At 34.7% G+C, this 14,039-nt stretch overlaps 1 protein-coding gene and 1 long non-coding RNA gene across 20 annotated transcripts; both read right to left on the bottom strand.

The window, feature by feature from the left end:
* Positions 1–474: 474 nt before the first annotated feature.
* LOC107465707 (uncharacterized) lies at positions 475–5,922 on the bottom strand. Of its 15 annotated transcripts, none has more exons than XR_008002742.1 (9): positions 5,211–5,922; positions 4,765–4,823; positions 4,488–4,581; positions 3,522–3,909; positions 3,117–3,431; positions 2,385–2,455; positions 1,803–1,995; positions 1,021–1,191; positions 475–708 (listed from the first exon to the last, which is right to left on the bottom strand). It is a non-coding gene; the product is annotated as an uncharacterized LOC107465707 (long non-coding RNA). The 15 variants fall into 15 exon arrangements; XR_008002735.1 differs by lacking the exon at positions 2,385–2,455 and adding an exon at positions 844–888; XR_008002744.1 differs by lacking the exon at positions 2,385–2,455 and adding an exon at positions 848–888.
* Positions 5,923–6,953: 1,031 nt separating this feature from the next.
* Positions 6,954–13,657, bottom strand: LOC107465708 (uncharacterized). 5 transcript variants are annotated; one of them, XR_001587464.3, is made up of 5 exons: positions 13,419–13,657; positions 8,857–9,045; positions 8,590–8,691; positions 7,497–7,590; positions 6,954–7,396 (listed from the first exon to the last, which is right to left on the bottom strand). XR_001587464.3 is itself a non-coding variant. In XM_052253598.1 (2 exons), the coding sequence occupies exon 2, from the start codon at positions 10,372–10,374 to the stop codon at positions 9,673–9,675; it is 702 nt and encodes a 233-aa protein (XP_052109558.1). In that variant the 5' UTR covers positions 10,375–11,992; positions 13,419–13,657; the 3' UTR covers positions 9,059–9,672. The 5 variants fall into 5 exon arrangements, 3 of the variants coding, with proteins under 3 accessions (XP_052109558.1, XP_052109557.1, XP_052109555.1); XR_008002340.1 differs by lacking the exon at positions 13,419–13,657 and adding an exon at positions 10,438–12,698; XM_052253598.1 differs by lacking the exons at positions 6,954–7,396; positions 7,497–7,590; positions 8,590–8,691; positions 8,857–9,045 and adding an exon at positions 9,059–11,992.
* Positions 13,658–14,039: the final 382 nt, after the last annotated feature.

Below are 14,039 nucleotides of genomic sequence, written 5' to 3'. Positions count from 1 at the left end.
ATTACCGATGGATTTTGTCCCTCTGTAAAAGTCCCGTCAGAAATTATTTACCGACGGATTTTTTTCCGTCAGAAAATTACAGACGGATTTTTACCCGTTACCGACGGATTTTTCCTTTGTAAATTCTGCATCAATTTTTTGAAGGCGACGAACTTTTCGACGGATTTTTCGTCTGTAATTACAGACGGATTTTTAGACGGATTTTCAGACAGATTTTCCGTCTGTAATTACAAACAAATTTTCTGACAGATTTTCTGTCTGTAATTTGAACTTTGGAAAATCATCTTACACTCTGATTACAGATAGAAAATCCGTCTGTAAATCCGTCAGTAAGGTAAAATATAATTTTTTTTATTTTTTTAATTACAAAATAAACTTATTTTCATACAAAATAAATATAAATTTAATACAAGTTTTTATCTAATTTGTATTCGATTATTTATAATATTTCAAAAAATAAACAAATTCATCGTATTATAAAACTAAAAGAAAATTATTATAAACAAGCAAGTCAATATAATTCAAAACATAAACAAAGTGTATTATCAACTATAATCCTCAGTATATTGTTCAATCATACTAAATTTTACATAATTTTATCTAATTTTAAACAAAGTGATCGACTTCACTGTTGCCCATGTCATTCTCTGTAGGAAGTTCCACAACAGTACCATAAGCCCTCACTAATCTCCACCTTTCAGGTGCACCCTACAACAATAAAAACCAACCAACCCCACCATTCATTTCTATTTCTAGCTCATCAATAATCATACAAATCAAACACATTCAATAACACTGGAATTTCCAACTAAATAAACTTCAAATGAAGAGAAGGCCTCCCACCTACCAATGACAAGGTAACAAAAACCTAGGAATCATAACAATACCCTGAAAAGGGGGACCAATCTTAGATCTTATCATTATATGAATGAATATATCATAATATATGCAAAAAGAAAAATATTTCAGATTCCACAAAAGGGTGCATATACCATGTAGTATCTATATCTATATATCTACCTTTTTGAGAGAATCCATGGTTGGAGTTTCAGCAGTGTGGATACAGTTGTATTGATCAGCGTTGGCCTCACCCCATCCATCCAAAACCACCACAACAACTGGCTTTAATTTTTCTTTGGCAGCTTTGGGTGATCAGCCAATTTCCACTTGGCATCTGTGCTTCCCATATTCCTAACACAATAAAAAGAAATCAATTTTTTTCATTCTTTCTTTAAATTTCAGATCCAAATCAAATAAAATCAATCCAAAACATTTCAGAAACCACCAGTAACATTAAGCTGCAAGTCTCTCTTTGCACAATTCTCATATAGAAAATGAATTCAAGGTTAACATGATTGTTGTGCTGAATATAAGAGATACTAGCCACAGTATCCTAGAAAATGAATTCAAGGTAATCAAACTCAAGATTTCACCTAAACTTGTAAAACTTAAGTGAATTCAAGGAAGGAATGACACTATTAGATGAGATAATAAGGTAACACCACTGAGAGAGATAATAAATTAACAACAACAACAACAACAACAATAATAATATAATATAGTACTGTAAATGATGATGGCCAAGCATAAGATCAAAATTACAGAAGACAGCACCCAGATTACAGCAGAGGTAATCTTTTGCTTCTTTTTCTTGAACTTGGGCAATTTTTTTTTGTACAATTGCTTCTAAGAAATGTTAAGTTTAAAAAAAAAAGAGGACAAAGTTAGAAATGACAGAAGATGAAATGTTTATACATGTAAAAGGGAAGAAAAGTTTCAAACTAGGTGAGATAGTTTAGTACCTACATCTTTCCCTGCTATCTTTACATAAATATCTCATCCATTGGCGACGAACGCACTCCTGCAAGTCTGGAGGCAATTGGCGATGTCTCATCCATTGCTTAGTGTCATTCTTCCTAATCCAGAAAGACATAAGAAGATGCAGAAAATGTCTCTGGGAGGTATGTGGTTGTGTCCAAATTCTGTCCATACAAACTAAGTAAAAAAAAAAAGTTAGGATAGACTGAAAGTTGGGTGTCCACAAAGAGTACAAGGATTTAGGTCATATTTTCTATTTTCTTATCCCATCATTTTTTCATTGTTTAATAGATACTAGTAATGAGCAAGAAAGAAGAACTTTTAGATGAAAGTAAGACAAAAATTTCTTGAATTTTGTTATGATGGAACTTGGCAATAATAGGAATAATATACTATTCTATTATGAGTTTCTGACTATCCTTTGAAACCAAAAAAATTCTAAGTCTAAGTCCAATTGCATCTTCAAATGGCAGCATTTCCTCAAAGGTAATGACAAATTGTACCTAAAATTCATCCATATAAAATTCCTAGATACCAGACTTAAAATTAATATTTATGCAACTTACAACCCAGCATTGTTGGCATTTGCTAGAATCTGAAGTTTTCTGAAAAGAAAATGCTGAAGGTTCTCTAGAGTCTAGAGAGAAGAAAAAGAAAAAGAAAAAAGAAAAAAATATTATTTTGATTAATAAATAATGCATCAATACATTCCTTCACAAAATTGCCAAATGCAGTATAAAATAATAAAAAAAGTATTAACTAGTAAGATTTATATTTTTAGAATTATAATATTAGGTAAAAATACAAAAATTCAAAATTTCTATAAGTTTTACAGCATCATTTAATTATATATTTGTATTTGTAGAACTTTTTAATATTTTGAACGGTTAAGTCAAATATTTTTTCTAATGCGATGACATACAATTTTAAACTACTATATTGTTATACTCAAAAAGGGAAAAAAGTCATCATTAAGATTTCGATTATATTGTTGACACAATTTTAAAGACCATAGCAAAGAAAATATTTTTTTGTTAAATAATAACATATAAAAGTCTGTTAATTAACCTAAAATTTTGAGTTAATATACAGGAGTATTAATATTTATAAAAATACTCAGCGTACACCAAAAATTGTTAAACTTCAAAAGATTTTTGCTACAAAGACAAATACTAGAATTTAGACATTTTCATCCACATAAATACAGTTTTATGCATAACAAAAATTAGTTATGTTTTAGCATTTTGGTTTATATAAACTTGAGTTTGCAATAGTAGTAAAATATAGTAGCAGCATACCTTAAATTTCTTAATCCCCACCAAAGACAATAGAAGTATCTTTCCACAAAGTTAGTAGTAACAACATCATTGAGAAAAGCATCTGCAAACATGCCAAACTTATGCTTGACGTTGAGCTTGGCCTTGGGGTCACATTTGGAAATAACTTAGAGTGACATTTAGCCAGTGTTGCCTTGCAGGTGACCTCACACTGTTACAATCAAGAAAAGTAGGAAAATAAGTTATGGTTTTTGATCTGTTCTCTCTTTCACACTCTGCTTTTCAGCAGTTGAATTGTCTCCCAATTGAGGACAGATACCATGTTGCTCCTGTAATCTGTTTCACATTTCATGTTTCAACAACAAAATTAATAAATTATCAAAAAGAAAGAGGTGCATGCTTTAATCATTTCACTGGTGATCTTACATGACTAGCTAGCATGTAGAGAAGAAGATTGTATGCAGCTGCAATCCAGAGGGTTTTGGCAATAACGCCAGTGGTTTTCGTAATATGCTGGTTCAAAGGGAAGATAAGAAAGAGCCTGGGAATATACTGAATTAGAACAAAGAGTGCAAGAGTATTGTTGGCATGATCCATTGTTGAAAAACTACTTGCTGAAATCACCAACCAAATCACAATCTTCTTGGTGATCCATCTTAGCCGACCAATTTTGAGATGCTAGAGGCACCACGGAAGAGCAAATATTGTTAGAAGTTGAAAGGGGTTTAACTGGTCGAGCCTTGACATGGTTTCGACTATGGAGTTGGCGCAATCCAGCAGCAGATTGGGAAACCATATATGTTCTCAATCCTACCTGAAATTTGTTCGAAATAAGTAGAAGAATGGGAAATTGAATGGGAAGAGATTAAGGCTAGGCTAAATCTCGGTCAACAACAACAGCAGTCACAAATTAATAAAAAATCAATCGAATCTGAGCCATCAACAAAACAAGATTTCTCAGCTGCACGTTCTATTTTCTCTTAGTGCAACCACAAGCAAAACCAAATTAGCGGTTCAAACAAGAAAGCAGAGTGCACTATGCAACACAACTATGTCAATATTAAATCACATTTTTCTTTTCTAAAGAAAGAACCCTTCTACACCAAGTGACCAAACATAAGAAATATGAATTCAATCAACATGAACCTATAATCGCATAAGCGCAATTAGGCATGGCCCTTGTTAGATTCACATCCAGACAGATACAAAATTATATAAAGAACTTTGTTTTGACATTCTTTTAAAATTTTGACCAATTATTAGAAATTGCAAGAAATGCAATGACCAATGAACATGAACAATGTAAAGAAGAAGATCAAGAATACTATGTGATGTGACAACAAAAATTAAAGAAAGTAAAAGCATTAATAAGAGAGTTATATATATAGGTACCATTGAATCAATGGATTTCTGGTTCATGCGATACTCCTCAAGCTTTTGAAGCTCTTGGAGAAGTTTTACAAATACGGGAAGAAGGCACCTAAGGCTAAGATTGGAACACAGAGTCAGGTAGCAGCAGCAGCAAAGCAAAAGCAGATAAAGTATTCAATCAATCAGTTCATAATTTCTCATAAATATAAATCAAGCTAGAGCATTAACAGCTTCTCATATCAGATCATATTGTTCTAGTATAATTTTCAAATGAAAAAATATGTAATCCATGAATTACCTTTTTCAATGATTTGAAGTGCTTACAGCTAAAGAACCACACTCAGTAATGCTTTTGTTCTGCATAAAAAAAAAAGAACAAAACTTAGCTGCACAAATGAACCAATTAACCTTCTTAGATTTAACTACTATAATGACAGCAAAAGAACCACGTTCGACATTATTATATGAGGCTCAAACAATTATCATTTAAACTTCTTTAACTACTTACGAACTGAAGAATCAGAGAATAAGCAACATAAACAAAGAAGCACAAATGAGGTTTACCATTGAAAAGAGAAAAGAGAAAATATTTTCTTTGCCTACATCAAGAAAAGAGAAAATAGGTTTACCATTGAAAAATGAGGCACAAGATAAGAGTTGACTTTGTCAAAATGGAAATATTCTTCGCCTATTCGAGTGTCAAAAGCAAAGTGAAATATTGATCAATCATTATTCCTTACTAACATATGAAGAAGATGATGAGCATTTCGCATATGAATATCTCTTTTTTCCACTCCTTGATCTTGATCTGTTCCTAGAACTCAAAAGCTGTTCCAAGAACTCTTCCATTTTCCCTTCAACACTATAGACAACACCATATTATATTGTCTTCCTTCATTGTTACTACCAGCTTTTAGGGCATTTGTTTTGATTGAAGCAGATCTGCATGAAATCTAACCTCCAAGCGAAATGAACGAAAGGAACAAAAGCAGATTTGCATAAATATCATCAATCACCATTATCAAATCGTAGAACAAGAACAACGAAAAGAACGAACGCTGAATGAACTAACCTCCAAGCGAAGAAAAACGGAGGGCTTTAGTTTCGGTTAATTAGCGGATTAAAAATCTAACCTCCAAGGGACGATGACAAAGGGAGTAGATGCGACGAGAGCAGCGGCGGAGGGGGCTCGTACGACGAGAGCGGCGGCGGCAGCAGTAAAAGATGCTCGTGCGACAGAGAGAAAAAGCAGCTCGTTGATGGAGAGAGGGAGAAGCTCGTTAGATTTGTGTGAAGTGTGAATGGAGCCGCCGGCTCTGAGCTCAAGAGAAACGTCAAAAGGAGGACGGTAGCACCGCCGGTGAGGGGAGCGGATGAGCATAGTTTTATATTGCAAAATAAGGAGAGAGGAAGAAACTAGTGCGATGGAGCTCTCACTTGTGTGGGGTGTGGATGGAGCTCGAGAAGATAGGGTTGAGTTAGGTTATCTGAATGTTTTTGACGGAAAATTTTTAATTACAGACGAATTTTTTGTCTGTAATAATTTAATAAAAAGTGGCATTTTGTCTATTTAGTTATAGACGGATTTTCCGTCTGTAATTATTTTTTACGGAAAAAAATTAATTTTTTCGACAGAATTATCGACGGATTTTTTTTTCTGTCTGTAATTTATGTTAATTCATTTTTTTGTTTTTTGACAAAAAAAATCTCTCTGAAATTCCCTCTGTATTCCAGTGGGATAAAATCCGTCGAAAATATCTGTCTGTAATAACTAGTTTTCTAGTAGTAAACTTAGTCACTCAACATACTCTTTTAGTACTCTTTTTAAATACTCTCATTATTATTATTATTATTATTATTATTATTATTATTATTATTGAATGTGAGAAATATATAGAACCCTCTATTATATGTACGAGTTTCAACGGGAAAAATGATTTTGATAAGGAAATGGTGGTTAACTCCAACCACTTTCTCTCAAACATTATACATTATAAATCTTAACTATGGTACACAATACAACCACCCAGAAATAAAATTATACATGTAAATATTTTGAAGAAAAGGAGAGTGTGTTTACTTAGCCTACCTTTATTAAGAAAAAAGAAACAAACATAAAATTCTAAGTAGAAAGGGAAAAAGGAAAACACAAATGAGAACCAAAAAGAATGAAATAGAAACCCAAATTAAAATATGTGAGAGAAAGAAAGAGAGAAGAAATATTATGGATGGCTTAACTCTTAAGTATAACATATTGTTATGCTATGTACCAGGTGTTCTATAGTGATTTTTTTTGCTGCCCAAGAACTTGTTAGTGATAAGACGTGCTTATAAAAATTTTGATAAATATATGTGCTCATTGCTATGCTGAAATGGCATAAGCCTAGTAGTCAGCAACAAGTAATCAACTGTACTATTTTATAGCATATTCACTTAAATGGAAAGATATTTCTACCTTTTTTTAATACCATTATTTCATATTAAAAATAATAATGAAAGAATAGCCTTATATATCATTTGAATCCTGTCTCAAAACCATTTCAAGTCATAAAAGATTATCTAGGATATATGAAGTCAACATAAGGTCAATCTCGAACGTGTTCATAGCTACTTAATTAAGTTCACATCAATTAAAGAGATACATCATTCAAGCCAGGTGTATCAATTACATGTCAATTGTTCAATAACCAGATCCACTAAATGTCTATAAAATTTTAGAATTGTTCACAGTATCAAAATAACAACTCCAAACGACATGCCTCAAAAGACCACATTTTCTTCTGGTATTTTATTGAGGTCAAGAGTAAGTATTGGAGCATTGTTTACAGTAGAAACAACCTCCTCGGAGCTATCGTCTTTCATAACGTCTTCTTCCTGCATTGAGTCTTGAACCACCTCCCCTGTTTCTCCTGGAGTCTCTCGAGATAAACCTGAAATTTTCAACAGCTCCAAGTGAATCCAATGTGTTATCAATTGTCCAAAACAAAAAAAAAGTTAAGCATAATATTGTAGAGTTATTGTTTGGCTTACGCTCCCAAAGTCGTGCAAGCTTTCTCTCTATAAGAATGAATTTCTCCCGAGACGTAATATCAAGTTCTAAAGAAAGAGAATTCTCATAGCGTATCTGCGCAATGTCCAACAAAGCGTATATAAGTATTGAGAAGTTCTTGTCTAACTAGTAGTAATGGTACCACAATTCTTGATATTTATTACATTAATAAATATTATATTAATTGAAACTACTTTTAGCAAATGAAAGTACTTTTAGCACTAATCCAAAATTTCCCTCAACGATACATCAATTGCAAAGGTGATATGGATTTAGTGAATGAATATTATTGAATTGAGTATGTTACAATACATGTGGGTCTTGGCATATATAGACTAGGGATTAGAGAAGCCATGCAATAGAAAGACCAATAATAGAGCCACTGTGTAATTGGATCCGTGGGCTTGTTTGTTCAGTTTAAGTTTTAATTTAGGTGATTAATTATTAGTAATTGATCACTGATTTGGGGGGTTGACCATTGCTACAAAGTCCTCTATTATATGTCATCAAGACATCGACCCATGAGCGGTCATATATATGAGTTCAAGACTTATAACCCAAGAAAATAGAATTAGAGGTACAATGTATCTACAGCCAAATCAACTAAAGGCTTAAGAGTTAAGACATAACATGATTGATTAATAGTGTATGACCAAATTCAAACACTTCTTCTATCCTTATGTTCGATCTCTCTCATCTAATGTTATTATTATGTACAGCAATGCAATGTAGATATATAGATAGACTATTATAAACATTATAGTAGATAATTAACCATGTGATGGAAATTAAAGTCCCATCATATTAGCAGCATTTCTGCTGATAGAGGAATGATGATTTCTGTACTTGTTTTGATTCCCTTTATATACATACTATTCAGTACCCTTTTAATTTGTTTTATGCTATTATCAGATGATGAACTATAAAAATGAGTCCAGATTCAAGAACTAGGTATGAAGAGAGATTTTGTACTCTAACCAGAACTTATAAATTCATGATGATAAATTGTGGTTATATAAACGTGGCTTCAAAATCCATAGTGTATTGTAATTGATTCTTAAATCCATTTCTTACCTTCACCTCCTACAGTATTTGGTGCGACAGCTTCTTGTTTGTACTTGTTATGAACACAAAGCCAAATTTTCTGCGGTACTTTCTTCCGAATTGCTCTAATTCCTGCAATGTTGAGAGTCAAACAAGGTAAAAACTTGGGTCGTGTCCTTTCTTTATAGTATAATAAAATCCCTCAAATTATTGTTGTAGTTTCGAAAAGTAAAAGGAACAAATTGTTGTCAGACATATTAAAGCGTACCAACATAATGGGCCCAGGCGTAAACTTACCAGCCTCATCTATATGTAGGTGTGCAGAGAATACATTCAGCCAAGATTGAATAGACAAATTATTTAACCATAAGTCCCTTGCAAACGATGTTGCGTGCTTAAGTGAGGAGAACGGAGATGCCTGAACCATCGCCTTGGAAAACCAGATGCTAGTGCTGCAAAGAAAGAAGTCCCTCTCTTCCAATTTCCCTGGTAAGTCCCATCATGAAAGAAATGAGGAAAATAACTTTATATATTCCTGTCAATCAACAGTTAAATCCTACTGCTCTATTTTTCAAAAAGCCAAATCAAATATCTAAAATCCTTAATAACACTTGGCAATTATTCTGCATGTCAGAGAACCATTATAAACCACCAGCAGTTGTGACATTCACTACTAGTACAGTAGAAAATTATAGTAGAATAGTGTTCAAATGCACCATATTCTTAAAATTGCAAGATATATACAAATGATACACCTTTAAGAGTCCTGCACAAAACACAATAAGCATTCTTGATGCATATGATAGCTCGATACTTAATCCAATGTCCATTTCAAAAAGATAAAATGAACATGTATGGTAGAATTAGCGATGTATCAGTACTAGTGTATATACATCAAAACTATTTGATGGCTATGAGCATACATGGCGAAAGAATCATTATAAACTACTTAGCAAATAAATGTTAATAATTGACTACCACGTCTTGGCAAAGAAATTTAATTAGGAGCATATGTATCACACCAGCAACATTATGAACCCCTTAGCAAATTGGTAAGATTATGGACTACCCTAAATAGCAGAGAATTAAAAAATTCTTTGTTGCCAAACACATCTAACAATCAATAGCCTCCTCGCCAGTATCAAAGGCATCATTGGTGGTTTCTTCTAAATCGCCCTCCTTTATGAGCAAAAAACCTTCCACGTTACACTCAGCCAACCCAGTCAAACTTGGTTGGGGGGAAAGTTCCAATTCACAATGATCATTCTCTTCGCCCATGTCAACCAAATCTCTTAGCTTCACATGGACTACTACACTCCATTCCTTATTAACGTCATCATCCACATAGTATACAAGGCGAGCCTCTGATACAAGAATGTAGGGCTCGTCATCCTTTCGATCACCAGTATGCATCGGATTAGAGAAATTGACCAAAGTGTGGCACAAAATATCTTGTTTTATGCCTCTACCAAATGTGGTGTTTGCCCAGATACATCTAAATAAAATAACTGTGAATTGACCACTATAATTCAACTCAATTATGTCCACTAGTTGTCCATAATACGAGATGCTACCAACCGCAACATTACTGTCGCGCTTGCTTGCATAACTTCTAGTGTCGGAAGTGACATGTACCCCGTTATTCTGGGTTTTCAACCCTTCTTCTCTCGATAGGGTCCTAAACTTAAATTCATTCATGTTGTAAGTTGTAAAGCGGCTAGCTTGCACATTGGGGCCACATGCAAACCACTGTAGTTCTTTTGAATGCCTGATGATTCCTAAGGGAACCTGGTAGAGAACAGTTTCACGTTTCATATATATTTGGGATAGAAACAATAGGAGACCATTGATAATAAGATTAATGACAACAGGCCTCACCTCATGTTTGAACCACTCGGGTAATTCTCTGTGCACAACACTATCTATTTGAGATTGAGACCTTGTCTTGCTTCGCAACTTCCTCTTTTTGATGGCCCTAAAAGCACTGGATAGATCATAGCAGTATCATGTCAGAATCTCCATCTATAGCTTATCATCTTGGTATTCTATAACCTCAACTGTACTTACTCTATGAACTTTTCCACAGTCGGGGAATTGACCAAGACATGACGGTGAGCTTGAAACTTTTCAGCTGGTATGAGAGCGTAAAATGAAGCAGCCCCCCATAGCCTCTCCTACCCCTGGGTCTTCACTACCAATAGGTTCACACGGTCGATCGTCAACACGCATTGGTCGATTGATCCTACTCTTGACGTTATCGAGGTATCTTGAACAGAATATGAGAATCTTCTCAGATAAGTATCCCTCAGCGATTGAGCCCTCTGGTCGTGCTCTATTACGCACATACTATTTGAGATGACATAGGTACCTTTGAGAATATAACACGTGACTTAGTATGTATGTGTAATCGGGGTAAAAAATGTACATCAACAATTGTTTGATGATTACCTTTCAATTGGGTACATCCACCGATAATGCACTGGGCCACCTAGTTGCACCTCCTCGACAAGATGCACTGTCACGTGAACCATGACGGTAAAGAAAGAAGGAGGGAAAATCATCTCCATGTGGCACATAGTATGGACCACATGATACTGAAGGAGAGGTAGTTGTTGAGGGTCAATGGATTTGTTGCATATTCGGTGAAAAAAGGATGATAGCTCGGCCAAGACAAAGGACACTGGGGCAGGCAAACCATTCCTTAACGCAATTGGCAGTACGTACTCCATTAGAATGTGACAGTCATGGATTTTCAAGCCTGACAACTTGTGTTGTCTTAAGTCAACACAGCGAGAAATGTTGCTAGAGTACCCATCTGGAAAGACCACATTCTTGATAGTCCTTAAAAAGACATCCTTCTATGGATTGGTCATAATAAAGATGGCGAATGGGTACTTTCCATCATTTCATGACCACAGAGCATGCTTGATTCCCATCAATTGGAGGTCTTTCCTTGCCTTAAAGTGGTCTTTAGATTTACCTTTCTCATTCAGTATGGTGAAAACTATGTTGTCGCACACATTCTTCTCTATGTGCATCACATCAAGATTGTGACGCAATCCATTGTTTTCCTAGTATGGGAGCTCAAAGAGAATACTCATCTTCTTCCAAAGAGACTCATATCGTACGGCGGTTTGCTGTCCACGTGTCCTTTTCCTAGTAACTGATTGCACCTTACCAAGGTGGACATGCACATCCTATAGTTGTCTCGCAATGTCTCCACCAGAGAGTTTGACAGGTGGACCTCTATCTTCTATCTTTCCATCAAATCTATCCCGATCCCATCTATATCTGTGGTTAGGATTTAGAAAGCGACAATGACCCATGAAACACCATTTTTGACTGTGTGTAAGCTGGTTAGTCTCAGCATCCAAATTTCACGTAGGACAAGCTCTCCCACCGTACGTGTTCCACCCGGAAAAGTTGCCCAAACCTGGAAAATCAGTTATTGTCCACATTAACGCAACATACATCCTGAAAGTTTTTTTTCACAAGCATCGTACGTTTTAACACCAACCCACAACAGGTTCAACTCATCAATCAAGGGCTGTAAGTAGACATCAATATCATTTCTAGGCATTTTAGGCCCAGGAATAATCATGGAGAGGATAAAAAAGGTGAGTTTCATACAAATCCAAGGGGGCAGGTTGTACAGAATAAGCACCACTGGCCAAATTGAGTACTTTGAGCTCATGTTTCCATAAGGGTTAAAGCCATCGCTAGCCAAGGCTAGACGAGCACTGCGCAGATCGCTGGAGAAGTCGGAATAAGTTTTGTCAAATGCCTTCCATGCCTCGCCGTCCCGTGGATGCCTATAGATAGGGGTGTTCGCGATGCGGTTTAGTTCGGTTTTGAAGGAAAAAGTCATCCGATCCGAACGCTTAACTTATGTGCGGTGCGGTTTGGATTGGATGAATTTTTTTGAAAATCCGATCCAATCCGATCCGATTACAAGCGGTTTGGATCGGTTTGGATCCGCGGTTTTTTAAATACAAAAATAATAACTTAATTTATAAGGTTATATAACCTGTCCAACAATCCATCATAATAATAAAACACAATCCAACATAATAATAAAACAAAAATTCCATAATACATTATAAACCAACATGTCTAATTGTCCAACAATCCAACATATTCAACAAGTCTTGATAAAATAATAATTTTTCAGCATCAAAACAACTAAACAAGTCTCAACAACACAAAATCAAATAACATAGCAAAGTCTTAATAAAACATAACATAAAAATCACTGTTGACCTTCGAATTGAAAGCTAAAATCACTGGAACAAATATAAAATATGCAGAAGATAAAAAAAATAGAATTCAATTTCAATCAACAAGAACAAAATACTTAATTTAATACAAAGTTTAACAAATAAAAATTAAAGCACAGTTTAACAAGTAAAAATTAAAGCAAGTAAAAATATACCTTGAACAGTTTAACACAGATTAACAAGTAAAAATTAAAATTAAACAAAATCTTAAAACAACAGAGCAAAACAAAATAAACAAAAGCAAGTAAAAATCTACCTTCAACAATGAACAGTTTAACACAGATTAACAAGTAAAAAATAAAATTAAACAAAATCTTAAAACAACAGAACAAAACAAAATAAACAAAACCAAGTAAAAATATACCTTGAGACTTGAACAGTTTAACACAGATTAACAAGTAAAATTTAAAATCAAACAAAATCTTAAAATAACAGAATAAAACAAAATAAACAAAAGCAAGTAAAAATCTACCTTCAACAATGGACAGTTTAACATAGTTTAACACAGATTAACAAGTAAAAATTAAATTTAAACAAAATCTCAAAACAAAAGAAAATAAACAAAACTAAGTAAAAATATACCTTGAAGAAGAGCAGCAGCGGTGCCACCGAGGGGAGAAGGCGGCAGCGGCGTCACCGCGGAGAGGAGCCGCCAATGGCGTCACTGAGAAGAGGAGGCGGCGAAGGGCATTACTCAGAAGAAGAGCGGCGGACGGCGTCGGCGTGTGTCGGTGGGAGTGACTGAGAGTGAGTGATGCTGTGAATCTGTGATAGTGAGAGTGAGTGATGTTGTGTAAGGATGAAGAACAAAGACTAAGGAGTAAGGACTAAGGAGCGAGAGAGAGAGAGCACTGAGCAGAAAGTGTTTCTTACTTTCCTTCTTTAGTTTAGGGTTTTCAAAATTTAGGAATCGGCGTTGCGCTACTGCACAAGTGTGAAGTGTGCTAGTGCTAGTGTGCTACGGTAGGTAATAGGTATTATTATTATTATTATTATTATTATTATTATTATTATTTGTAATATATGCGGTTCGGTTCGATTCGGTTCGGTTATGTAGAGTGGAACCGCAAACTGAACCGAACCGCAATAAAACCAATCCAAAATCCAAAAAATATCCAAAATAGAGCGGTTTAATTCGGTTTTTGGTTTGGATCGGTCCGGTTTCGCGGTTTTTTTGGACCGGTTTGGATCTGAACACCCCTA

The sequence above is a fragment of the Arachis duranensis genome, chromosome 9 (genome assembly GCF_000817695.3).
Source record: "Arachis duranensis cultivar V14167 chromosome 9, aradu.V14167.gnm2.J7QH, whole genome shotgun sequence".
Classification (NCBI taxonomy): domain Eukaryota; kingdom Viridiplantae; phylum Streptophyta; class Magnoliopsida; order Fabales; family Fabaceae; genus Arachis; species Arachis duranensis.
Note: the sequence above shows the minus strand (reverse complement) of the source record. Positions and strands in the feature narration are given on the sequence as shown.